The sequence below is a fragment of the Heloderma suspectum genome, chromosome 3 (assembly GCF_057233095.1).
Source record: "Heloderma suspectum isolate Gila_16-S chromosome 3, 16-S_ref, whole genome shotgun sequence".
In the NCBI taxonomy this organism is placed as follows: domain Eukaryota; kingdom Metazoa; phylum Chordata; class Lepidosauria; order Squamata; family Helodermatidae; genus Heloderma; species Heloderma suspectum.
The window spans coordinates 322,189,278-322,211,799 of NC_139460.1; the positions used below are offsets into that span (position 1 = coordinate 322,189,278).

The 22,522-nt window shown below is 44.6% G+C and overlaps 1 protein-coding gene across 3 annotated transcripts in view; it reads left to right on the plus strand.

Moving 5' to 3' along the window:
* The window catches only part of RNPEPL1 (arginyl aminopeptidase like 1), a 41,024-nt gene that overhangs the window by 15,707 nt on the left and 2,795 nt on the right, over positions 1-22,522 (plus strand). The window contains exons 2-10 of one of the 3 annotated variants that reach the window (XR_014789639.1): positions 1,108-1,248; positions 3,601-3,752; positions 4,098-4,214; positions 5,634-5,869; positions 7,325-7,438; positions 9,221-9,333; positions 10,246-10,354; positions 15,337-15,564; positions 17,750-18,009. Coding sequence is in view for 2 of the 3 variants with exons in the window: in XM_084847685.1 (XP_084703811.1) it covers positions 1,108-1,248; positions 3,601-3,752; positions 4,098-4,214; positions 5,634-5,869; positions 7,325-7,438; positions 9,221-9,333; positions 10,246-10,354; positions 15,337-15,564; positions 17,750-17,892 (1,353 nt within the window). In the remaining variant the exon portion in view is untranslated. The remainder of the gene's footprint in view (positions 1-1,107; positions 1,249-3,600; positions 3,753-4,097; positions 4,215-5,633; positions 5,870-7,324; positions 7,439-9,220; positions 9,334-10,245; positions 10,355-15,336; positions 15,565-17,749; positions 18,010-22,522) is intronic. The other 2 variants (XM_084847685.1, XM_084847684.1) reach the window with 2 other exon arrangements.

A 22,522-nucleotide genomic window follows, 5' to 3' on the forward strand; every position in this document is an offset into this window, starting at 1 on the left:
TCTGATTTGTCAAGTTACAGCAGAAGCAGAGGACCAGGCAGAAGGTAAAAGGAAAGCCTTATTTCCAGGAGCACAGAGCATGCATAATAGGTGTGCCGGGAAAAGTCCTGGGCTAATGAGGGCAAAATGAAATGGGACAAAGGAGGCTGGTTTGGAGGATCCAGGCCTTGCCTTTTTGGTACCCAGTGAATGTTTGTTTTCATTTATAACGCTTATTGCCACCCATATCAGCCTGCTGGCACTTTAAGATCAGAAAGAGAGGCCCTTCTCATTTGCCCACCCGTGAGAGCAGTCAGGTGGGTGATCACACATGAGAGGGCCTTCTCTGCCGTGTTCCTACACCTTTGGAACAAGCTGCCATCGGAGGTCTGCCATGCTCCATCATTGCAGACTTTTAAGAAGGCCTTGAAAACATAGTATTTTACCTTGGCCTTCTCTTGATATGACTGCTATTGTTGCTGTTTCTGCTGTTAACGTTGTTGCTGGTTTTATTGTTGGCTTTTATTGTTGTTTTTATGTTTTTATCACTTTTAATATTTTAACTGTTTTTATGTATTTTATTGCTGTAAGCCACCTTGGGCGGGCTTCTGCCCTGAAAGGCAGCCAAGAAATATTTTAAAATAAATAAATGAATGAATGTGTCTTTTTTCAGTAAAATTTCTGAAGTAATGAAACAAAGAATTACATACCTGTTGAAGATAAAGCAATGTTGAAAACTAGCTGCAGCAATCAAAACACACACACACACACAATAAAAGATGCTTTGACCAGCTGGCAAAAAGTGTTCAGGGATGGAGGCTGGTGGCATATTTCCTCAGGGCAGCAAATTTCATTGGGAGGGTTGCCACCCCCACCCCCTGGTTCTCTCTCATAGGGCTCTTGTTCTTGCATGGCTGGTGTGTGGCAGTGGTGGTGCTGGAGGAGGAGACAGTCTAGCTTATCCAGGAATAGAGATGTGATAGTTTCTTTGCCTGCCTCCCAACCTCTCTTATCTCATGAGTGTTTATTTAACTTATTAAAATATGTAGTTTGACAATCAGTGCTTTCTTACTGGCTTTGTTTTTATTTCAGTCAGTTCTTCATGTGCATTCCTTGTTGTTCCATCAGATCTGGTGGCTTGATCCAGAGCTGACATATGGTAACTCCAAGCCATTTGTCTTCACCCAAGGCCATTCGGTGTGCAACCGCTCCTTCTTTCCCTGCTTTGACACGCCAGCTGTGAAATGTACCTACTCTGCCATTGTCAAGGTAGGGAGCCAGTAACATAACATTTGTTTTTTTAGTATAAGAAGAGCCATACTGGATCAGATCAAATGCCTATGTGACCAACTAGATACCTACAGGAAGCCCACAAACAGGACATGAGTGCACAGCAAACTCCTGCTCATATTCCCAGCAGCTAGTATGGAGAGGCATATTACCTCTGATGCTGGAGGTAGCATATAGCCATCATGACTAGTAGTGATAGATGGTCTTATCCGTCATGAATTTGGCTAATCCCCTTTTCAAGCCCTCCAAATTGGTGGCCATCGTCACATCTTGAAGAAGCGAAAGTGAATTCCATCACTTATGTGCTGTGTGAAGAAGCGCTCCTTTTGTCTGTTCTGAATCTCTCACCACTCAGCTTCACAGAAGGACTGTGGGTTCTGTCCACTTTCTCCACACCATAACACACGCACGCGTGCACACACGATTTTATATGCATCATGTCCTCCCTTACTCACCCTTTTGTAAGCTAACACCCCCCCCCCCCCCAACCTTGTAACATTTCCTCAGAGGGGAGTTGCTTCAGTTACTTGATCATCTTGGTTGCCTGCTTCTGGGCCTTTTCCAGCTCTACAGTATAATAGAGCATAGGGTGTATAGCATATTATACTATAGTATTTCTCTTTACATACATACATGAATGCACACAAACAAACACATATAATATAGTAGGCCATAGTAGAGAAGAAACTGCCATTCCAGTTGCTCTGTTGTGTGAAATTTGAGGGCCCATCTGAACAGAGCCACTTGGAAAGAAGCTGGTGTCAGGGATTGCTAAGCCCTCCCGCTGAGTAGTGAGGCAACAGAGGCTGGCTGTGCAACCACAAAACTTTTACTCAGTTAATAACTCTTCACATCTGTAGCATTATGCCTGATTAGTGAAACAAAGCCTGCCAAATGGATGGTTTCCCACCATGTCCAGGCTCCTCCTTCAGGGAAGGTCTTCCTGACCCAACTTCTGATGGGCAGCCAATCTGGTGGACTGCCGTCCACGTCCTCTCAATTCCGCCCGCTTAACTCTGCGCTGAACGTTGGTGTCTGTCAGTTCTGGTGCTCCCTCCCCTCTGACAAAGGGTGAGTTCCCACAGGAAGCCAGGATGACAGTCTCTGAACCTGGGCCTCCTGTCTGATAAGCCTGTGGGAAGATTCATCCCTGACTCTGGAAAGTCTTGGGGAATTTCTTCCCCCACCCCCTGTCTTGGCTGGGCTTCTCCTAGCTCTGCATCCAAATCTGAATCAGAGTCCAAAACCAAACCAAAGAGCTTAAAACCAATCCTGACAGTTGGTGCCTTCTGTTATACCACACTGATAATTCTGAGGTGGAGGGTGCTAAAGGAGGAATATGGCTAACAACTTTCCCCCTTGGCTGCAAGGTCTGTTGTTGTAGCAGTTTACCTCAAGATCACATGCAGGCTCTACCCCCCCCCCCCACACACACAACTAAACTCAGGGTTTTTTTTCTTCAAGAGGTGGACTTTGAAATTAATTCCATTGGGCTTTCACTTGCTGCTGTCCCTTGTACCTCTTGATTCATTTTGATCAGGAAGCGAGGTGTTGCTCTGTGTCTCCTTTTTCACTCAAGTGTAATTGGCTTGGACAGAGCTGAGCTAACTTGAGTCTTGCATGGCTTTGCTTTTTTTTTTTCTTAATTAGAATCCCTGTGGCCCATGGATGTGTTTAAAATGTATAAAGCAAGAGTGCACATTCAGGATCTCTTTTCAACTGAAGCATAACTAAACTGTGTTAAGTGCTCATTAATATGAACTCTTGCGTAAGAATTTAAGTGCCTGAGTGGAAAAGACTGGTTTTTAAGAATGCCAGCACTAGATGGTCCACAGGAAACTGGCTAGTGGTCTATCAGTGGATCACCCAACCATACATCATATATCATCCCAAGCTAGGGCAAGGAACAGTTTTCTCTTGTTAGTGTCCATGCTCTTTCTAGACAGATCTGTCTGGCTATCTCATTGATTTCTTTCAGTCACTGGTGTTCACTTTTGGGGTGATTCCTGCTGAAATCTCAGGTGCCAGAGTTAGGATATGTTTTCTAGTGATTGGGGCTGGGGCATTAGTACCCTGTGCTGTTCTTTTGAGTTCTCCATGATGAGCAAAACTGGAAAACGTTTTGCAGAGAAAGAGAAATTATGCAAATCTGCTCAATTTGCATAATTTATACAGGGTACAGAATTTAGTTTTTTGTAGAACAGTATTTGGATTACCTGAGTACAGATTTATTTATTGATTTTTAGTGCAGGCAATATATATTGGATGTTGTTTAATCAGTCTCCTCAGCCTGTAGAGAAGTCCTGACAGCTTTTTCATGTTCTTTTGCAGGCTCCTGAAGGTATGCAGGTGTTGATGAGTGCTACACAAAGTACCTATGAGGAACAAGAGGGTGTATACCAATTCTACATGGAATACCCCATTCCTGCTTATCTGGTGGCATTGGTGGCAGGGGACCTTGTACCTGCAGATGTTGGTCCTCGGTAAGGCACTTTTGACCGATTTAGCTGTGCTCATGTGAGAAGCTGCTTAAGCAAGATGGATTAGAAAAACTGTCTTGCTGTTGAAGCAAGCTTTGCACTTGTAGATCTTGCACGCTGCTGACTGGTTGTGCTGCAAGACATCTCTCACTCAGCCTTGCAACTATATATTTTGGGAATGTATGACGTATGCCTAATCAGCATGTATCAGGAACTTTACTTAGAGATTGAAGTTATGTGTAGATTTGTCTTTAAACATACAAAATTTCCTATTAGGGATCTAAAATTGCTGTTCATGTTGGACCCAGCATGACATCAGTTGATTGACTATTGCATTCCTTGCAACAGGAGCAAAGTGTGGGCAGAGCCATGCCTGCTGTCAACAGCTATCGGGAAACTTTCGGGTAGGGTTGAGCGCTGGCTCAGTGCTGCAGAGAGCCTCTACGGCCCCTATATATGGGGCAGGTAAGTTTGGATGCGTTTACATAGCATGCTGTTACTGAATCTTCTCATTCACACTTGTGCGTGAACCCGTATGTGTAAATGTGTGCCCAAGAAACATGGAAGTATAGGGATCTTTTGGAGAGCCGTGGAGCATGGATTATGCACTCTACTCCAACAAAATGGGGAAATTAGCTCACTGAAAAAGATCACAAGAAATTAACACAACTTGTATTGTATACAGTTAAAGAAAGAAAAAGGGTTAGATTAGTATACCGAGCCCCTAGCACGAGACTAGAGAAAGACAGAGGTGGAGAATTAGAGTTCATCAAATAAGGAAATGGGAGGTGCTAGGGAAATGGCAAGGCAGGGCTTGGGTGGCAGGCTTTGTGCAGCACAGGTTTCCTTGAGTATTAATAGGGCAGGGTGGGCCATGGGAGGGGCAGAATGGATAGATTTATTATTATATTTATTTATACCCCGCCTTTTCCCCAGTACTGGGACACAAGGTGGCTTACAAAAATTAAAACGTATGAAAATATACAAAAGTTAAAATATAAATTCAACAACAATATAATTAAAATTATATTAAAACATTAAAACAACATTTTAAAACAGCATTTTATCAGCTTACTCTCAGGTTCCAACTATGTCCCAAAGGCCTGCTGGGACAAGAATGTTTTGTTCTGCCTCCAGAAACACATCAAGGAGGGAGCCATCCTAGCCTCCCTGGGAAGGGTGTTCCACAGCTATGGGGCAGCCACTGAGAAGGCCTTCTCCTGGGTTCCCACCAAACGTGCCAGTGACAGTGGTGGAACTGAAAGAAGGGCCTCCCCAGAAGATCTCAGGCCATGGGCAGGTTCATAAGGGAGGATACGGTCTTTCAGATAACCTGGGCCAGAGCCGTATAGGGCTTTATAGGTCACACTTTGAATTGTGCCCAGAAACAGACTGGAAGCCAGTGAAGCTGTTTTAACAAGGGAGTTGTATGCTTCCTGTAACCAGCCCCAGTCAACAGTCTGGCAGCAGCTCTTTGAACCAACTGCAGTTTCCAAACACACTTCATAGGCAGCCCCACGTAGAGCGTGTTGCAGTAATCCAAATGGGATGTAACTAAGGCATGTGTCACCATGGCCAGATCAGACATCTCCAGGAACGGGCGCAGTTGGCACACTAGTTTTAACTGTGCAAAAGCACTCCTGGCCACCGCTGAATTAGAGTGATCTTAGGAGAAGGAGGATGAAATAGAGTAAAAGCAGGTATGTTTACCTTGTTTCAGAATAAGAGGAGCTCAAAGGACATCACTTCCTGGTTGGTCTCAGGTATCAGGAAGGAGCCCTCTTCTTCCCTAATCACTTCATATGCATTGTCACATGCTTCAAGAATTATGGCTCCAAGGTCCTGAAAGTGATCTGGGTTCTTTCTTCCTCCTGTCCTTTCCAGGTACGACATCGTTTTTCTCCCTCCCTCATTTCCCATTGTTGCCATGGAGAATCCATGCCTGACCTTCATAATCTCTTCCATCCTGGAGAGCGAGGAGTTCCTCATCATCGATGTCATCCACGAGGTAGCCCACAGCTGGTTTGGCAACGCAGTCACCAATGCCACGTGGGAAGAGATGTGGCTGAGCGAGGGGCTGGCCACTTATGCTCAGCGACGGATCACCACTGAGAGTTATGGTATGCTGCAGGCTGTCTCAGGGTGGGCAGTGCTTCCAGGACCTCCAGTTCTTATCCGTATTGCCTAGGACACTGGAGACCTCATATGCTTAGTCCAAGGAGAGAACCTGTTTTAACAGACAAAATTTATTGTAACTTGAACCCAGGTTGTGCCTGGCATCATTCGCGGGGACTCTAGATAAATACAGAGCTGCTGCAGATATAGTACCTAATAAAGTGTCTAGTAGCTGTAGTCTTGACAGTTTGTACTCTTAAGGCCAATATAGATGTAACTTTGGCTCCCAGTTAACCATGCTGAACAAATGGAAGCAAGCCTCAGGATGATGTGCTCCCTTTCTGCAACCACCCCCACCCAGGAGCAAATTTCCACATTGCCCCCTTCCCAAGTATCAGTAATGCTGTTTGTCAGTACATCAATGTTAACCATTGTTAATAGGAGAGTTCTCGTTTATCCGAGATTTGAAACTGTGATGTGAACAGGTTTTTAGATCCTGGCTCAAGAGTTAACTAATCCTAGTTAACTGCAACCGTGGAGAATATCAGTGTCATTTAAACACTATTCCAATAGCAATAAGAGATACACAAAACTAATCTGGAACTATTCTTTTTTTAAAGAACCATGTCTTCTGTATCTTCAGTAATTTATCTTACCTGGTTATTTCTAGGCGAGCACGCATGTTAGTCTGTTGCAGCAAATCAACAAAGAGCCTTGTGATACCTTCAAGTCTAACAATTTTTTGTTAATGGTTTTTATTCTTTTAAGCAAATGGTACAGTAGCAAGGGAACCAGCCACACACATAACAGTAGCATCAAGAAATATATTTTCCCCATCCATACGTTCACACCCACAACAAAGTGCCCTTTCCCAGTTGTCTTATCCATGCTACCCACCTTAAACCTCAGAAAGGACAAACAAGACAGGAATAGTTACTTCAAAATGCCAGAGTGGACCACTGAAACTGCAATTGCTTAACTTCAATATGACTGCTTTGGAGTAAATGAATTGTGGGTTGCAGCTGGAGACTTGATTAACTGACACACAAAAAGAGAGGTTTGCAGTTGTATGTAGATAATCTCCCAGCTTGGGTGATGTACTTGAAGGGCTTACCAGATGATAACAGCGGTTACATAGGGTGATTTCAAAGTGGTCTTCAGCTGGCAGCCATAAGGTGCAAACTAGCCTTCCCCAACTTGGTGCCCTCCAGTTGGGTTGGACTGCAACTCCAATGACATATGGGTTGAAACAGGGACTGGCCCAGAGGAAAGAAGACAAAAGGAGAAGGCCAGGGTAGGAGCCCAAGAGGGTAGGACAAATGGAGAGAAAATGAAGAGATGTGCAGGGCCAGGAGCTGCAATGGCAAGGGGGGCTGAATCATGCCTAGACTTAAAATACCCAGCCAAATATTTGGTTGCAGACCACAAGTCTAAATGTAACTATAACTTTTTGGGGACAGGTGCTGCCTTTACATGCCTGGAGACTGCCTTCCGTCTTGATGCCCTCCACAGACAAATGAGGCTTCTTGGGGAGGACAACCCTGTCAGCAAGCTTCAGGTTAAGCTGGAGCCAGGTATGTCTGGAGTTAAAATATGCAGGCTGGACCTCAGCTTTTATAAAGGAAGTCAGGTAGTCATTCAGAAACCTGACTAGCTTTGGCTGCATGTTTACAAACTTGTGAGATGTTGTGATGTTTGCTATAATTACTCTCCCCCCCTGCCCCCCCCCCAGCCTAAAATAGCTGATTGGATTTTGGTCAGTTTCACGAAATAGATTTAATGTCCAAAAGGGAGACCAGCCATGAACAATTACAGCTTAATGAAAGTTGCTTGTCTTCAAAATGTCACCGTAAACTAGGAGCAGGCGATGAGCTTGTGTTAACAGTTAGGGTATGTAGCTGCTTATTCTGAATTTCAGTTCAATACACATCCCTACATCTTAACCTTCCCTTCCCTCTCACCTCTTCAGCATGCAGGGAACTTGATGCTTTACATTTTTTGACTGTGCTCCTTTCCCAGCAGCAGCACATAGCCACTCCTGTGCCCACTTACCTGGAAGCAAACCCCACTGAATTCAGCGGGATGTACTTTTGAATAGATGTGCCTAGGATTGCATTGTAAGAATCCCAGGGGCTTTGGTTAGGCTTAGGGCTCTTTCACACTGAGCTTTTATCTTGTGATTGAGATTGCTCCTTCATGGAAGTTTGCAGGTCTTTACACGACGCCATGATCATTCAAGGCCTCTCCTGCACTAAATGCCCTTTGTTCCGTTTTTTAATAGATTGCAGATAATGAGCTATCAAATTACCCCATTGTGTTCTGCTTCAGTTTCCTCTGTGAGAAGAGTAAAAGCTAAAAGCAGCAAGAAGAGGAGCGAGATCAATGAAAGATAATGGAAGGCTCAGATGTGGGAGGAGGAGGGGGAAGGGAGCGGGGTGGGGGGGGAAGGAAGCACCTGAAAAAGGGAGTTGTTGTGATCCTGCATTTAAAACGGAGGCAGAAAGCCCTGTTTTAAATGCAGAATTTTAGGCTGGTGTAGAGATGCTCTCTACCTGTAGAGGAAGATCTACGCTCACTTGTCCAGAGGAAAAAAATCCCCCAAATTTCTCCAATGCACTCGAATCTTGTGGGCTGGTTAATTCCTCCAAAGAAGCTCACTCCAAAGCTCCATGTTCAGTCCAATTGATGGAAGATGAAGGATGAAGCAAATTGATCAATCGGTCAGTCAATTTTTCCTCATTGCCACAGACATATAGGCACAAGTTGCCTTCCCTCATCACCAGTGGGATCTGTTATGAGCATCTCCAAAGAGGAAGCTGCTTCTAGGGCTGCAGCTGGGGGAAAGAGAGGGTGCATCTCCTTTCTCTGAAGCTGCTTTCAGCTTCTTAATAGGGACCATATGAGGAGTTGCAAGGAGCCAGATGGAAAGATGGGAATCCCGAGTTGTCCTGCACACGTGAAATTCCCCAGCTGTTACCACATCTTCTGTTGAAGATTAGAGCAGTGCGTGTCTCTTCTTTTAACAACACCCCAAGCTTAGCCCACTGATCCTCATTCCCAGTTGTATTCATGGTAAAGAACATGTAACTGCAGTTGCTCAACATTCATCCCTCCTTCCATTATCTTCCCCTTTGTCTATTCTAGATTGCACGCTCCTGGGTGTCAGGGGCCTGTTTCTTTCTTTCTTTTTCTTACGAAACTTATGAGCACCATGTACACTGACTGTGCTGTATATGTAAGCCATAAAAAATAATAATTTGAGTGGGAAGAAAACTCAAATAAACCTTTGCTCGCATTTTTTCCTACAGCCTTACCAAGATACGATTGTGTCTCTCTCCTTGCCCCCCACCCCATAGGTGTGAATCCTAGCAATCTGATGAACCTCTTCACATATGAGAAAGGTTACTGCTTTGTTTATTACCTGTCCCAGCTGTGCGGAGATCCAACACGCTTTGATGCCTTCCTCCGAGTTAGTAATTTGGATTTCGGGGTGGGATGTATCCATGTGTGTGTTATGTAGGATTCTTGCCTGTTTGCATTTCAGTTGAGGTAACTATGATAAAAAGAGGGGCAGCACCAAAAGGGGACAGGAGAGGCAGGTCTCAAGCAACTGCCCGAAAGTAGGAATTTATTACTTGAAGATTGCCCTTCAGAAGGCTGCTGATCGAAACACATCAGCAAAGGGTCTTTGCATGTATTACTGTGGTACACCAACTGAACTATTCAAAGTAGTGTATAGGGAGGTGGTGGAGTGGAAAGAGAGAGAAGGGGTGTCAGAGCAGTTGGCTGACATGACAACATATCCCAGATAAACCTCTGTTGTTCTTCTCAGAGGTGCCTTCTAGTCTTTCCATATTTAACCTGAGTCACATGTTCATGTTTACCCAGAAACCCCCTCTAGCACATGTATGTTGTTTCCCTACAACCCACTTGCTACAAGCTTCTGGAGCAGCATGTACTTTATTTCAGTGTTCAGTTAACTCCTAAAGGCTTGGAGTGCACAGTAATGTAAAGAAAGAATTTGTGACAGATGATTGGCCTTTGGTAAATATCGAGGGGAAGAGAGTTACATGATTCAAGGTGGTAGTCGTAATGTGTGTCATCAGCATCCTTGGTTTACATGAATTGTACACCCTCCCTCTCTCTCTCTCTCTCTCTCCCCCCCCCCCTTTTTGCTATCTCTTCTTTGGGAAGTTGACCTCTCTTAATTTTTGGATTTTACTTTGTGCTCTAGCATGTTTGTCTCCACCCCCGTTGCCTTCCTGCTAATTCCCTATTACTGATCTCCTTTCCCCGATTTCTGTGGCTTCGCTCCTTTGCTGTCTTGCCCTTTCCCTGAAGCTTGCCAACTCCTTAACCCATTCTTCTGGCTCCCTTCCAGGCCTACATTGAGAAGTACAAGTTCACTAGTGTTGTGGCCCAAGATCTCTTGGATTCCTTTCTGGCTTTCTTCCCAGAATTGAAAGAACAATGCATTGAGAGCAAAACAGGTGGGAAAGAGCATGTTAGCAGGGTATAACATTTTTTAAAAAAACAATTCTGTGAGCTGCTCTACTGACACAATGGGATAACTCCTAGCACCATATTCCTTCTGTAAATGTGCCACATGCGCTATTGTGCCATTATGACGGGGCAGAGAGGGGATAGGGTTCATTCCTACCCAGTTGTTCTGCATCCTGTGGACCTCTTGGGCACACAGGCTCCGTAGAGACTGGCTATAGCCCACAGTAAAGGGAGGAGATGGGGAAAGCAGTGAAGGGACTTTGCAATGCTTTCCAGGCACAGACTTGTGATTCTGCTGTTTCTTGCACTATTGCAGCTTAAGCTAATCCATAGGATTGGGGTATGTATCCTTTCTAGTAAAGAAGACCTAGAAGGAGAAGCCAAGGGTTGAGTTAGACTAGGGATGTATAAGGAGGCCACAACTGTGAATTGCATTTGACGGTTGGCACTGGAACAAACCTGAATGTAGCTCATGCTGCTGCTGTCCTGAATTCATGCTTCTTGAAGTCAGGAGGAGAAAGTGAAAGCATTTTGCAGGGCATGCCTATGCAGCACCTTCCTATAGCAAAGATGTGTGCACTGTAGGGCTGTGGGTTTGTGTCACCTTTAATATCCAACAGTTGCTGCCAAATAATAATAAGTGGCATAATTGTGGTCTCTTCCCTGCAATTCAGGCTGCCTCAAGGCTTTGTCTCTGTTCTCCTCTTCCATTCTGCTGGTTGGCAAAACGAACATTCCCTCAGTGAGAGTCATCCTTAAGAGGGTGCTGAGGAAAAAGTAATAGGCTTAACTGGGTCAAGAAACTTGAGAAGCCCATAAAGTCCTTTATTTTTATCCTGGTTCTTTATTTTTAGCTGCTTGTTGCTCAGGGCAGGTGAAGCTGCTGCAAAGTACTTGGGAGGCCCTCCTGAGCCTGTTGAACCGCCAACCTGTCCCCAGTCACTAGCTGTGCACCTTTTTATGCATTAGGGTTTTGTCTTTTTAAAAGAACACTGAGATTTGTGCAAAGCCTTGAGAATATCTCACAGAGAAATTGTAACTGCTCAAAACAGCGCAATAATCCCCACGCAGATAAAATGGAATATCTGTTTGCCTGGTGCACAATCACTCTTTGTGCCAATTAGAATGGAGAAAACCAGCTGGTGAAGGAGGGCAGGAGAGAACAGCTCAGGTCATGTACGACAACCATAATGCCAACTATGTGGTTAACTGGAATGCCTGCCTCCACATCCTTCCATTCCTTGTTAATTTGGGGGGCAGAAATGCCTGCAAATCTTCAAAATGGTGCAGCATATACCATGCCAACAAAGCATTTTTGTACCTACCCAGAAACTTGGCATCCACCCCAAACCCTTGCCATTACAACCTGTGTACAATTCTGAGTCACTGTGCTCTGTTGTGGAGTCAAAGAGTGAAGGTGCTTGATATTGTAAGGGTTTTTTTTGTAACAGAAACCGGAAACATGAGACCCCAAATGTATGAAAATGAGAATACAATCTCTGTACTATTTATAATTAAATAAACAATTCAAAATGCATAGATGCAATGGAAGTAATTCAAACTAACACACAGTATGTACAACATCCATTAAAATAACATGTAAGTCTACAATAGTACTATTGTAAGAAGCAGATGAGTAATACTCATAGCAATGCATATGTCAATAACCAGTCCATTTTCATAGGTACTCCCAAAAGTTCCTTGAAACCATGTTATTTCACTAGTCATAGGCTCTAGAAGGCAGCTGAATCCATAAACCTCCCTTAATCATGCTGTTGGAACCAATTCTCAAATGCATTATGGGATACTTTCCAATCTCCAGTGTACCTCTGTAAAATTACTGAAACCCCAGACTGGAGACATGAAAAAGGAGTTCTAACAAAGCACAGACAGATTCCTCCATTAAATTCAAATTCATTTGTTTCTTCTTTCATTATAAATAGTAAAAATATTTTATTCTAATTTTCATACGCTTGGGGTCTTGTGTTTATGGTTTGTGTTTCCCAGTGTGGTCCCTTCCCCTCGGGTTTTGCATGTCCTTTTGGAACTTGCCTATGACGCTTGGACTTGGCTGTTAGACACCTCTGTTGTCTTAGGAACATCTTTGGTCAAAGTAAATCAAGTATTGCTGATCAGGTATTGCTCCCCAAGGGAGAGAAAGCAATTCAGCCCCTGCTGAATGAAGTTAGGTGGGTGGCTATGAGAGACAGGGCCTTCTTAGCTGTGGCACCCCACTTATGGAATGCCCACCCCAAGGAGCTCACCTGGTGCCGATACTGTTATCTTTTTGGCCCCAGGCAAAGATATTCCTCTTCTCCGAAGTGGTTTAGATTTTAGATTCTAGACTTTTCTAAGTGCCAGTAGTGTGTTGGCTGCTTTTATATATTATTGGTGTTATTGTATAATGTGTTTTTATCCTTTTAATACCATGTAGTTTGCCCAGACAACTCCTGTTACTGGGAGGGGGAAAAATATGATAAATATATACAAATAAAATAAAGGACAAGGGAGTGGCAGTAGCAACATCTGTGAGATTCCAAAATAAGAAGGCTCCAAACATTGTAGGTCAGCTTGGGGGAAGGAGCTGAGGGCTAGCTGTGAGCTGCAGCGGTGGAAGCAGCAGCAACATGGCTCAGTGTGACAGAGCACATGCTTTGCATGCAGGAGGTCCCAGATGTGATCCCCGGCTTCTCCAGGTAGGGCAAGGGAAGAATCCTGCCTGAAACCCCGGAGAGCCGCTGCCAGTCAGCGTGGACAATACTGGGCTAGATGGACCAAGGGTCCGACTCAGTATAAGGCAGCTTCCGATGTTCCTATGACAGCAGAGTTTGTGTGGTGTAGTTTAGTGGCTAATTCCCCAGTGTGATTCTGGCCTCTGCTAGGAACTCATTAGGTGGCCTTAGGTCTTAATTTGATTAAATATTTGTATGCCACTTTTCCAACAGCAACATTGAGCTCACAGCAGTTCACAACAATAACGAAGTGTGAGGAACTGCTGGCTCATCAAGGCTCCAAACGGGGGCGATGGTTGCAGGAAACATGGTGGGACGGCTTATCAATCCAGCTGGCTGGGCAGAAATGCCGCAGCTACAGCTTATCAAGCCGGGTGGGGACGAGACAGAGTTGAAAAGGCAGAGCAGAGACGGCATGGTAGGGAGAGCGGGGAAAGGAAGGTCGAGCCAGGAAAGATTGAAGAGTCTGGAGGAGGAGGAAAATGATGAGATGACTGCATAGTAGAGAGAGAGACGAACAGAGAGGCAAGTCATAAGAACATCAGAAGAGCCCTGCTGGATCAGACTAAGAGTCATCTAGTCCAGCATTCTGTTCACACAGCGGCCAAGCAGCTGTTGACCAGGAACCCACAAGCAGGACACGAGTGCAACAGCACCCTCCCACCCATGTTCCCCAGCAACTGGTGTACATAAGCTCACAGCCTCTGGTAAGAGGAGTCGCGAGGAAGAGGAGAAGGGACCTCTGGGGAAAGGAAGCCTTGGCTGGGACTTGGCAGCAGCTGGTTGGGACAGGCAGACAAGAGCAGCTCTGGCCAGTCACAGTGGAAACGGAGGAAGATGGCCTTGCCCTGACCACCTTTGATGGCGACTTCCCCTGGCCCCAGAGATCCTGTGTTGAACTCCACTTACGTGTGCCTGCAGGGCCCAGATAGCGAGCAGGCACTGAACTTCAGAGTGGCTGCTGGAGAAACACGAGGCGTTTAGGTGGCTCCTAACTCCTCCTCCCCCAGAGCAAGGCCATAATGTGCATCCACTTGATCCTTCAGCCAGGGGCGAGAGGTGTCGCTCCTTGCCCTGGAAAGCGAGTGTTTTGTGGAGGGGCAGGGGCTTGACTAACTAGTGATGTAGCAGCAGTACTCAGTGAAAAAAATGTATGGCATCCAACAGTTAACCTGAGCAGTGTCTTAATGGAGATGATGGAAGAAGGGTGCTTCAGCGTGTCCCTCTCAGGAGGCACAGACACAAAAACAATACGCACATAACATTTTTGTCAGAATAACAATATAATTGTATCAAAAATACATTTCAATAGAGGTAAAACAATTCCATAGACATCTAGTGCAGTTCAGTATAAGCCAGCATGGCTGGCTGGGGCATGCTGGGAGTTGTAGGCCTTTTCTCTGTCTAAACATGCGTAGGATTGAGCCTTCAGAATAGTTTATCAGAAATGGCTGCTTAGGATCAGCTGAGCTCCCACTGACATAATCCATCTGAGGAGAGGTTTCCTCACCCAGTAGAGGAAACCTCTCTACCACACACACACACTCACACACGTCAGCCCTAGATGGGACATACACTCTCTCTCTGCCTCAGTTCTTCATGTGCAGTATGGGAACAATACTGACCTACCTCATGGGTTGGTGTAAGGCTTACTGAGATAATGTATGGGAGGCAGGTTATAAATGAAAAATAATAATTAGTACTATTTAGTATTATTATGTGGGCAGGGCTGGCGCAGGGTGACAGTCATGGTTGTCTTGCGATCCTGAAGGTTAAGATCACTTTGGCACACAGTCCTTAGACTTGGGACCTGTGCTGTGCATGACTCTGTGGCAGAGCACTTGCTCTGCATGGAGAAGGTCCTAGTTTCAGTCGCTGGCATCTCCTATGAAAAGCTTCTCAGGCAGCAGGGCTGGGGAAGATTTCTGCCTTTGACTTTAAAGGGCCACTGTCAGTCAGCGTAGACCAGGGGTGGGCAATTTGTGGACTTCCCAATGTTTTGGCCTACAACTCCTATCAGCCCTAGCTAGCGTAGCCAATGGTGAAGGATGATGGGAGTTATAGACCAAAACATCAGGAGGGCAAAAGTTTCCTACTCCTGGCATGGTCAGTGCTGTGCTAATAGTCCAATTTGGTAGAATGCAGCTGCAAATACTCATAGCAGCATGGCTGCTTTTTGGTTGAAAAGAATTGCAGGCTGGGTCTCTACTTGATGCTTATCGGTGTGTGTGTTGCAGGACTAGAGTTTGAACGCTGGCTCAATGCCACAGGCCCTCCTTTAATTGAGCCAGACTTATCTCAGGGATCCAGTCTGACCAGCCCAGTGGAGACGCTCTTCAGTCTCTGGACCACGGAGCCTCTGGATGCTGCAGCTGCTGCTGGCAGCGTCGACATCACCGAGTGGCGAACGTTCCAAACGGTGCTTTTCCTGGACAGACTATTGGATGGGTCACCGCTGCCTCATGGTGAGTTTTGGCAGGTGAGGATGTGGGAGGCAGTCCCTCAGCTAGAAAACGGAAAGGCTACGAATAAAGGGGGGGTGAGACCCTAAGAACAGGATTGCGGGATGTGGCCAAGCAAGAGTATAGGATTGTTTGGGCGTGATCAATAATAGACTCCAATAACCAGGTGGCTCAACCCAAAATGAAGCACTGAGCTTTTTAGCCCTTGAATTGTGCAAGTGAGATGGACACAAGGGATGGCCAATGCTGCATATCCCTGCTGAGGAACGGGGTGGACAGGGCTTCATAGCTGAGGGTTCTCCAGAGAAATGGCTAAAGCACACGTCTTTTTATAGGACACAGAGACATTACACTTACCACAAGGAATCTGTATGCCTGTGGTGAGCTGAGGAAGGGCTGTCGCTCAGTGGCAGAGCACGTGCTTTATAGGCAAAAGGTCGGAGGTTCGTTCCCCAGCATTTCCAGAAAGCCGTCTGTCTGAAATCTAGCGAGCCATCGCCACTCACAGCAATGAACTAGATGGACCAGTACTCGGACTCCACATCAGGCAGCTTCCTATGTCCCTATGAGTTTCATGGAATCATAGAACAGTAGGGTTGGAAGGGGCCTACAAGGCCATCCAGTCCAACCCCCTGCTCAGTGCAGGAATCCAAGTCAGAGCATCCCTGGCAGATGGCTGTCGGGCCTCCTCTTGAATGCCTCCAGCGTGGGAGAGCCCACCACCTCCCTAGGGAATTGGTTCCATTGTCACATTGCTCTAACAGTCAGGAAATTTTTCCTGATGTTCAGCTGGAATCCGGCTTCCTGTAACTTGAGCCCGTGACTCCGTGTCCTGCTGATCAAGAAGAGATCCTGGCCTTCCTCTCTATGACAACCTTTCAAGTACTTGAAGAGCGCTATCCTGTCTCCCCTCAGTCTTCTCTTCTCAAGGCTAAACATGCCCAGTGCTTTCAGTCTCTCTTCGTAGGGCTTTGTTTCCAGTCCCCTGATCATCTTCACTGCCCTCCTCTGAACCTTCTCCAGTTTGTCTGCATCCTTCTTAAAATGTGGTGCCCAGAACTGGACACAGGACTCCAGATGAGGCCTAACCAGTGCTGAGGAGAGGGGAACAAGTACTTCTTGGGATTTGGAAGCTATGCTTCTATTAATGCAGCCCGAAACAGCATTTGCCTTTTTTGCAGCCACATCGCATTGTTGGCTCATATTCAGCTTGTGGCTCATATTCAGTTTCCTTTCCCCAGTCATACTGCATGGCACACGGATGGGGAACCGCCTACTAGGCCACTCCAGCTGTGAAGGCCTCAGGTGAGGCCCCTCCCTGAAGCCCACCCCTTATAAACTGGAGCTTCCAAAGCCCCACCCAGGACTCAGAAAATATGTTCCCCATAAACAACTTCATGAGAAAATCCTTTCATAATTTAGTTTACATTTTTCTTGCGAATATTAGTTTGCATGATAGTTTTTGCGTGCTCAGATTCCATTCATGCCCCTAATGTTAGAGAGTGTGTATTTGTTGAACTGAGATCACTTAAGGTGTTGGCTTTTATTTACAATATTTGTTGACTGGCTTTCAACAGAAAACTGCTCTCAAGGCAGTTTACAACAATTTGGAGATACATTTAAAAACAACCCATGTAGAATAGAAAAGCAATACAACCAAACTAATAAAAACAACTATTTTAGATTAAAACTGAGAATCTCTACTAATCACCGAATACACAGTGGAATAAAAGCGTCCTCAGCTGCCTATGAAAGAAAACCAGGAAGAACATAGTGCCTTCCCCAGCTTGGTACCCTCCAGATGTTTTGGACTAGAACTCCCAGCATTCCTGAACATTGGTCATGCTGGCTAAGGCTGATGGGAGCTGGTCCAAAACTTCTGGATGGCACCAGGTTGGGGAAAGCGGGGGTACGCTTATTATTTCTTAACATATGTAGTAAAGCTGTATTGCAGTGAGCACGACGTGCCTTCATTTATACGGATCTTAGAGCAAGCCAGATCTAGCCTAAATCTGGGAATACTTTTGCATTTTGGTCTGGTTGGTCTAGGCCTGCAAATTCAGTCTTCGAAAGGCTCTGAAGCACTTCTGGTGTTGGCGCAATTCCTCCTTTTGGGATATGTTTCGTCCGCCTGTAGTGCCTTGCCTCCTGGTCCCAGTTCTGACCCTTTTTCATTTGTGCTCGTCAGAGGTGATATCGAAGCTCTCGGAATGCTACTCAGCCCAGTTGGACAGCATGAATGCAGAGATCCGTATCCGCTGGCTGCAGATCATTGTCCGCAACGACTACTACCCTGACCTTCACAAAGTTCGGCACTTCTTGGAAAACCAGGTACTAACTGCTGGATTAAAAAGCCCTGCACCACTCAGGGCATGAGATTTGAGCATGAAACATGCGACGTGCAACAGACCCAGGAACACCTGCTGCTTGGCCAAGTGTGTAGATAAGGTGTGTGGTGTAGTTTGTCTGCTGGGCTGGGGGAGGTGGAAATGAGACGGAACAATATTGTCCTGGAGGCATTTGTGTTTTGTTCCCTCCTGGCAGCTATTTCTACTTCAGCCACCATCAGCTGCTTTGCTGCTGCTTGCTTTGCTCTAACTGGACTGCGCCTCTGCTTTTCCTTGCCTGGGCTCAGTCAAGAAGAAGCCAGTCCTCATAACTGTGGGCATTTTTTCTCAAACACTATTCTTGGTTATTCAGAGTGAAACAGAGCACACCTGCCTAATTGCCATTTCGCAGTAGCCCTCCTGGTTGAGCTGCAGATTTGCAATGGGATCTAGCACCCTTTCAGCAATGTCTCTTGAATGATTTTGAATAGAATAGGCCTTGTGCATTTAACTAACATAATGGTGTGCCAAAAATCTAATCTCTGCTTTGAAGAATGTAGTGGTGTTTGTGGTTTTGTGGACAAAATGTTCCCTGTGGGAACCTCCTGATGTTGGATATGCTGATGGTACACAGAATAATGTTTTTTTTCCTAAAAGAAAGAACATGATGGAGACATTAAATTGCCATGTTCTCCTGAGGTGTATTTAATGTTCAAAGCTCAGGATCCCTTTAGTTAAGGCATATCTAATCTGTGGTAAGTAATCCCGAATGTCCACTCTTGCTGAAGAACATAAGTACAATATGGAATAAGTCCATGGTCCAGCATTCTTTGCAAGAATCCCAGCAACCAGAAGGTGCTATGTAGTTTGCCAGAAATTGGCCACCAGTAAGCAGCCCAGAGCTTTCTGTTTGCCCATCCCTTTTCATTTGGTGGATGGAGTTGGACTTTGCAGTGAGGGGTTCTGGATTCTAGCTTCAGCTCTATAATGGACTCATTGGATAAAAATCAGAATCTCTCAGCTCTATCTGTACAACAAGGAGCATCCCATAGGATTCCAAGGGAATGCTAATCAAATGCTATACGATGCCTGGAAGATTCAGGCTGTAAACCAGAGTCCCCAGTTCAAATCTAACCTCAGCAAGGAACTCTGGGTGGCCTCAGGCCAGCCATTATTTTTATAGATTTGGATTTTGCCAAGTATTTTCAAACTATCTGGCTGCCAGTTAACTAGTCATAGCTGATCAATCCACTTGAAACAAACCATACACCAAAAATTGTTTTAGGTGGATTCCATTTTGGTTTTGTACTAAACAAGAATTAGTAAAGGAAAAATCATTTGATCTATTTTTCATGTTTTTAGAAATGTACTTGTAACATCACATTAAAATATAACTTGCATAAATTGACATAAAAACATTTCTTGTTGAACAGAGCATTGCTAAAGATTCTTAGATCTTAATAGTTTAATCTTAGATCTTAACAGGAAATAGAATTTTCTAAAAATTTCTTGTTCATGGGGAGCGATCCTATGGTCACTAGTCAGTGGCTAGACAACCATAGGATATCTGTTTTGGGGGGAAATTACCAGAGAACTGACCTTTCCCCCTTCCGCGCTGCCTTGCAGGCAGCGCAGAACAGCTCCACATTCAGAAGAGGAGCGCAGAGTGGCCAAAACTTTAACAGCATAATCTTTTAGGATTTTAAATAGCTCGGCTGGAATACTGTCATCTCCGCTAGCTTTGTTGTTACTAATGCTTCCTAAGGCCCACTTGACTTCACTCTCGAGGATGTCCGGCTCAAGTTCAGTGACCGCACTATCATGGCTATCAGGGACATTCAGATCTTTCCTGTATAGTTCTTCTGTGTATTCTTGCCACCTCTTCTTAATCTCATCTGCTTCTGTTAGGTCCCTGCCTTCTTTGTCCTTTATCATGCCCGTCTTTGCACAAAACGTTCCCTTGAGATCTCCAATTTTCTTGAAGAGATATCTAGTCTTTCCCATTCTGTTGTTTTCCTCGATTTCTTTGCATTGTTCATTTAAGAAGGCCTTTTTGTCTCTCCTTGCTATTCTCTGGAACTCTGCGTTCAGTTGGGTATATCTTCCCCTTTCTCCCTTGCTTTTCGCTTCCCTTCTTTCGTGAGCTACTTGTAAAGCCTCATCAGACAGCCACTTTGCTTTCTTGCATTTCTTTTTCTTTGGGATGGATTTCGTTGCTGCCTCCTGAACAATGTTACGGACCTCTGTCCATAGTTCCTCAGGCACTCTGTCTATCAGGTCTAATCCCTGAAATCTATTCCTCACCTCCACTGTATATTCATCAGGGATATGATTTAGGTCATACCTGAACGGTTTAGTGGTTTTCCCGACGTTCTTCAATTTAAGACGAAATTTTGCAAGAAGCAGCTCATGATCTGAGCCACAGTCAGCTCCAGGTCTTGTTTTTACTGACTGTATGGAGCTTCTCCATCTTTGGCTGCAAAGGACATAATCAATCTGATTTCGATATTGACCATCTGGTGATGTCCATGTGTAGAGTCGCCTCTTGTGCTGTTGGAAAAGAGTGTTTGCTATGATCAGCATGTTCTCTTGGCAAAACTCTATTAGCTTTTGTCCTGCTTCATTTTGTACACCAAGGCCATGCCTGCCTGTTATCCCGGTGATTTCTTGATTTCCTACTTTAGTATTCCAATCCCCTATGATGAAGAGGACATCTTTTTTTGGTGTTAGTTCTAGAAGGTGTTGTAGGTCTTCATAGAACCGATCAACCTCAGCTTCTTCGGCCTCAGTGGTTGGGGCATAGACTTGAATTACTGTGATGTTGAATGGTTTGCCTTGGATTCGTACTGAGATCATTTTGTCATTTTTGAGATTGTACCCCAGTACTGCTTTTCCCACCCTTTTGTTGACTATGAGTGCTACTCCATTTCTTCTAAGGGATTCTTGGCCACAATAGTAGATATGATGGTCACCTGAATTAAATTCGCCCATGCCTGTCCATTTTAGTTCGCTGATTCCCAAGATGTCGATGTTCAATCTTGCCATCTCCTGTTTGACCACCTGCAGCTTACCTTGATTCATTGATCTGACATTCCAGGTTCCTAAACAATATTGTTCTTTACAGCATCGGATTTTCTTTTCACCACCAGACAAATCCACAGCTGAGTGTCCTTTCAGCTTTGGCCCAGCCGCTTCACTCTTTCTGGCGCTACTTGGAAATACCCTCTGCTCTTCCCCAGTAGCATATTGGACACCTTCCGACCTGAGGGGCTCATCTTCTGGCGTCATCTCTTTTAGCCTTGTGATACGTTCCATGGGGTTTTCTTGGCAAGAATACTGGAGTGGGTTGCCATTTCCTTCTCCAGTGGACCACATTTTGTCAGAACTCTCTGCCATGACCTGTCCGTCTTGGGTGGCCCTGCACGGCATAGCTTATGGCTTCACTGAGTTACGCAAGCCCCTTCGCCACAACAAGGCAGTGATCCATGAAGGGGAGTGTAGAAATTACCTCATAGCTAATATTATCTACTGTCCCATAAATTAGGGCTCACAGTCTAAATTATCTCATTGTTATTAATCAGTCTTTAAAACTTAGAACATACAAAAAATGCTTACACATACACCTTTCAGGCTAGATAAGATCAATTTTGAATTACACCTTTGAGAAGATAACTCTTCACTCAACATTTGCCAATTAAACCTAAGTCTATATATTTTTCTAGACACTTCTATATCAAGCGTTTTGATGTCTATACCTTACACAATATGTTTTGCTTATTAATTGATAAGCAAAATTTTAAGTACACTTTTTACCTGGAATAATACAGTCTCACACCTGTTCATTACTCAAATAGCTCTTTGGCCCAAGTGATAGTGCTTTAACTCAACATTTGGAAACCATCCAGGTCATCTTGACAACAATTTTTTATGCCAGTATCCAGAATGAATTGGGAATTAATTATCTGTGTATTTTCCCTTTAATACAATTACCACTTTTTTTACTTATTTACATTTTCTGATTCTTAATGATTTATCATTAACATTTGGCATTTTTATTTCAGAATAAGATATCGTATTTTAAGAGTGGTGCGTTAGCATTTTCTCAGTAGTCTTCCCAGCAAGTCCATAAAGCAAAATTAGCTATTTCCTAAAATTCCAGGGCATTATTATCTCTAGGCCTCAGTCCCTGTAATAGGATTTGTAAGGGCTTGCCCTAAAATAAAACACAAATAAATAGATAATACCAACTTATCATAAAGAGCTGTTGTAAGGATTACTGAAATAAAATATATAAAATACTTTAATTGCACTGAAGCACTATATACATGCTGATAATTGGCACTGATGTAGCGTTTTTGAGTGTTCAAAGTGCTTCGCATACGTTATGTAAGGTAGGCAGGCCAGTATTATGATCCCCATTTTGCAGATGCAGGGCTGAGGCTGAGAACGAGAGCAGCTTACCTAAGGCAACGTCCTGAGTTCAAGGCAGAGGAGAGGTTCACACTAAGACTTCCTGACTTGTGGCTCAAGACTCTTGGCCACCATGCTAAATCAGCTTCCTCTTATTTTTGCTTGTTTGTTCCTTTTATTATTTACAAACTTGAGAGCAAAATACTTATCTTCCTGTGATGTTC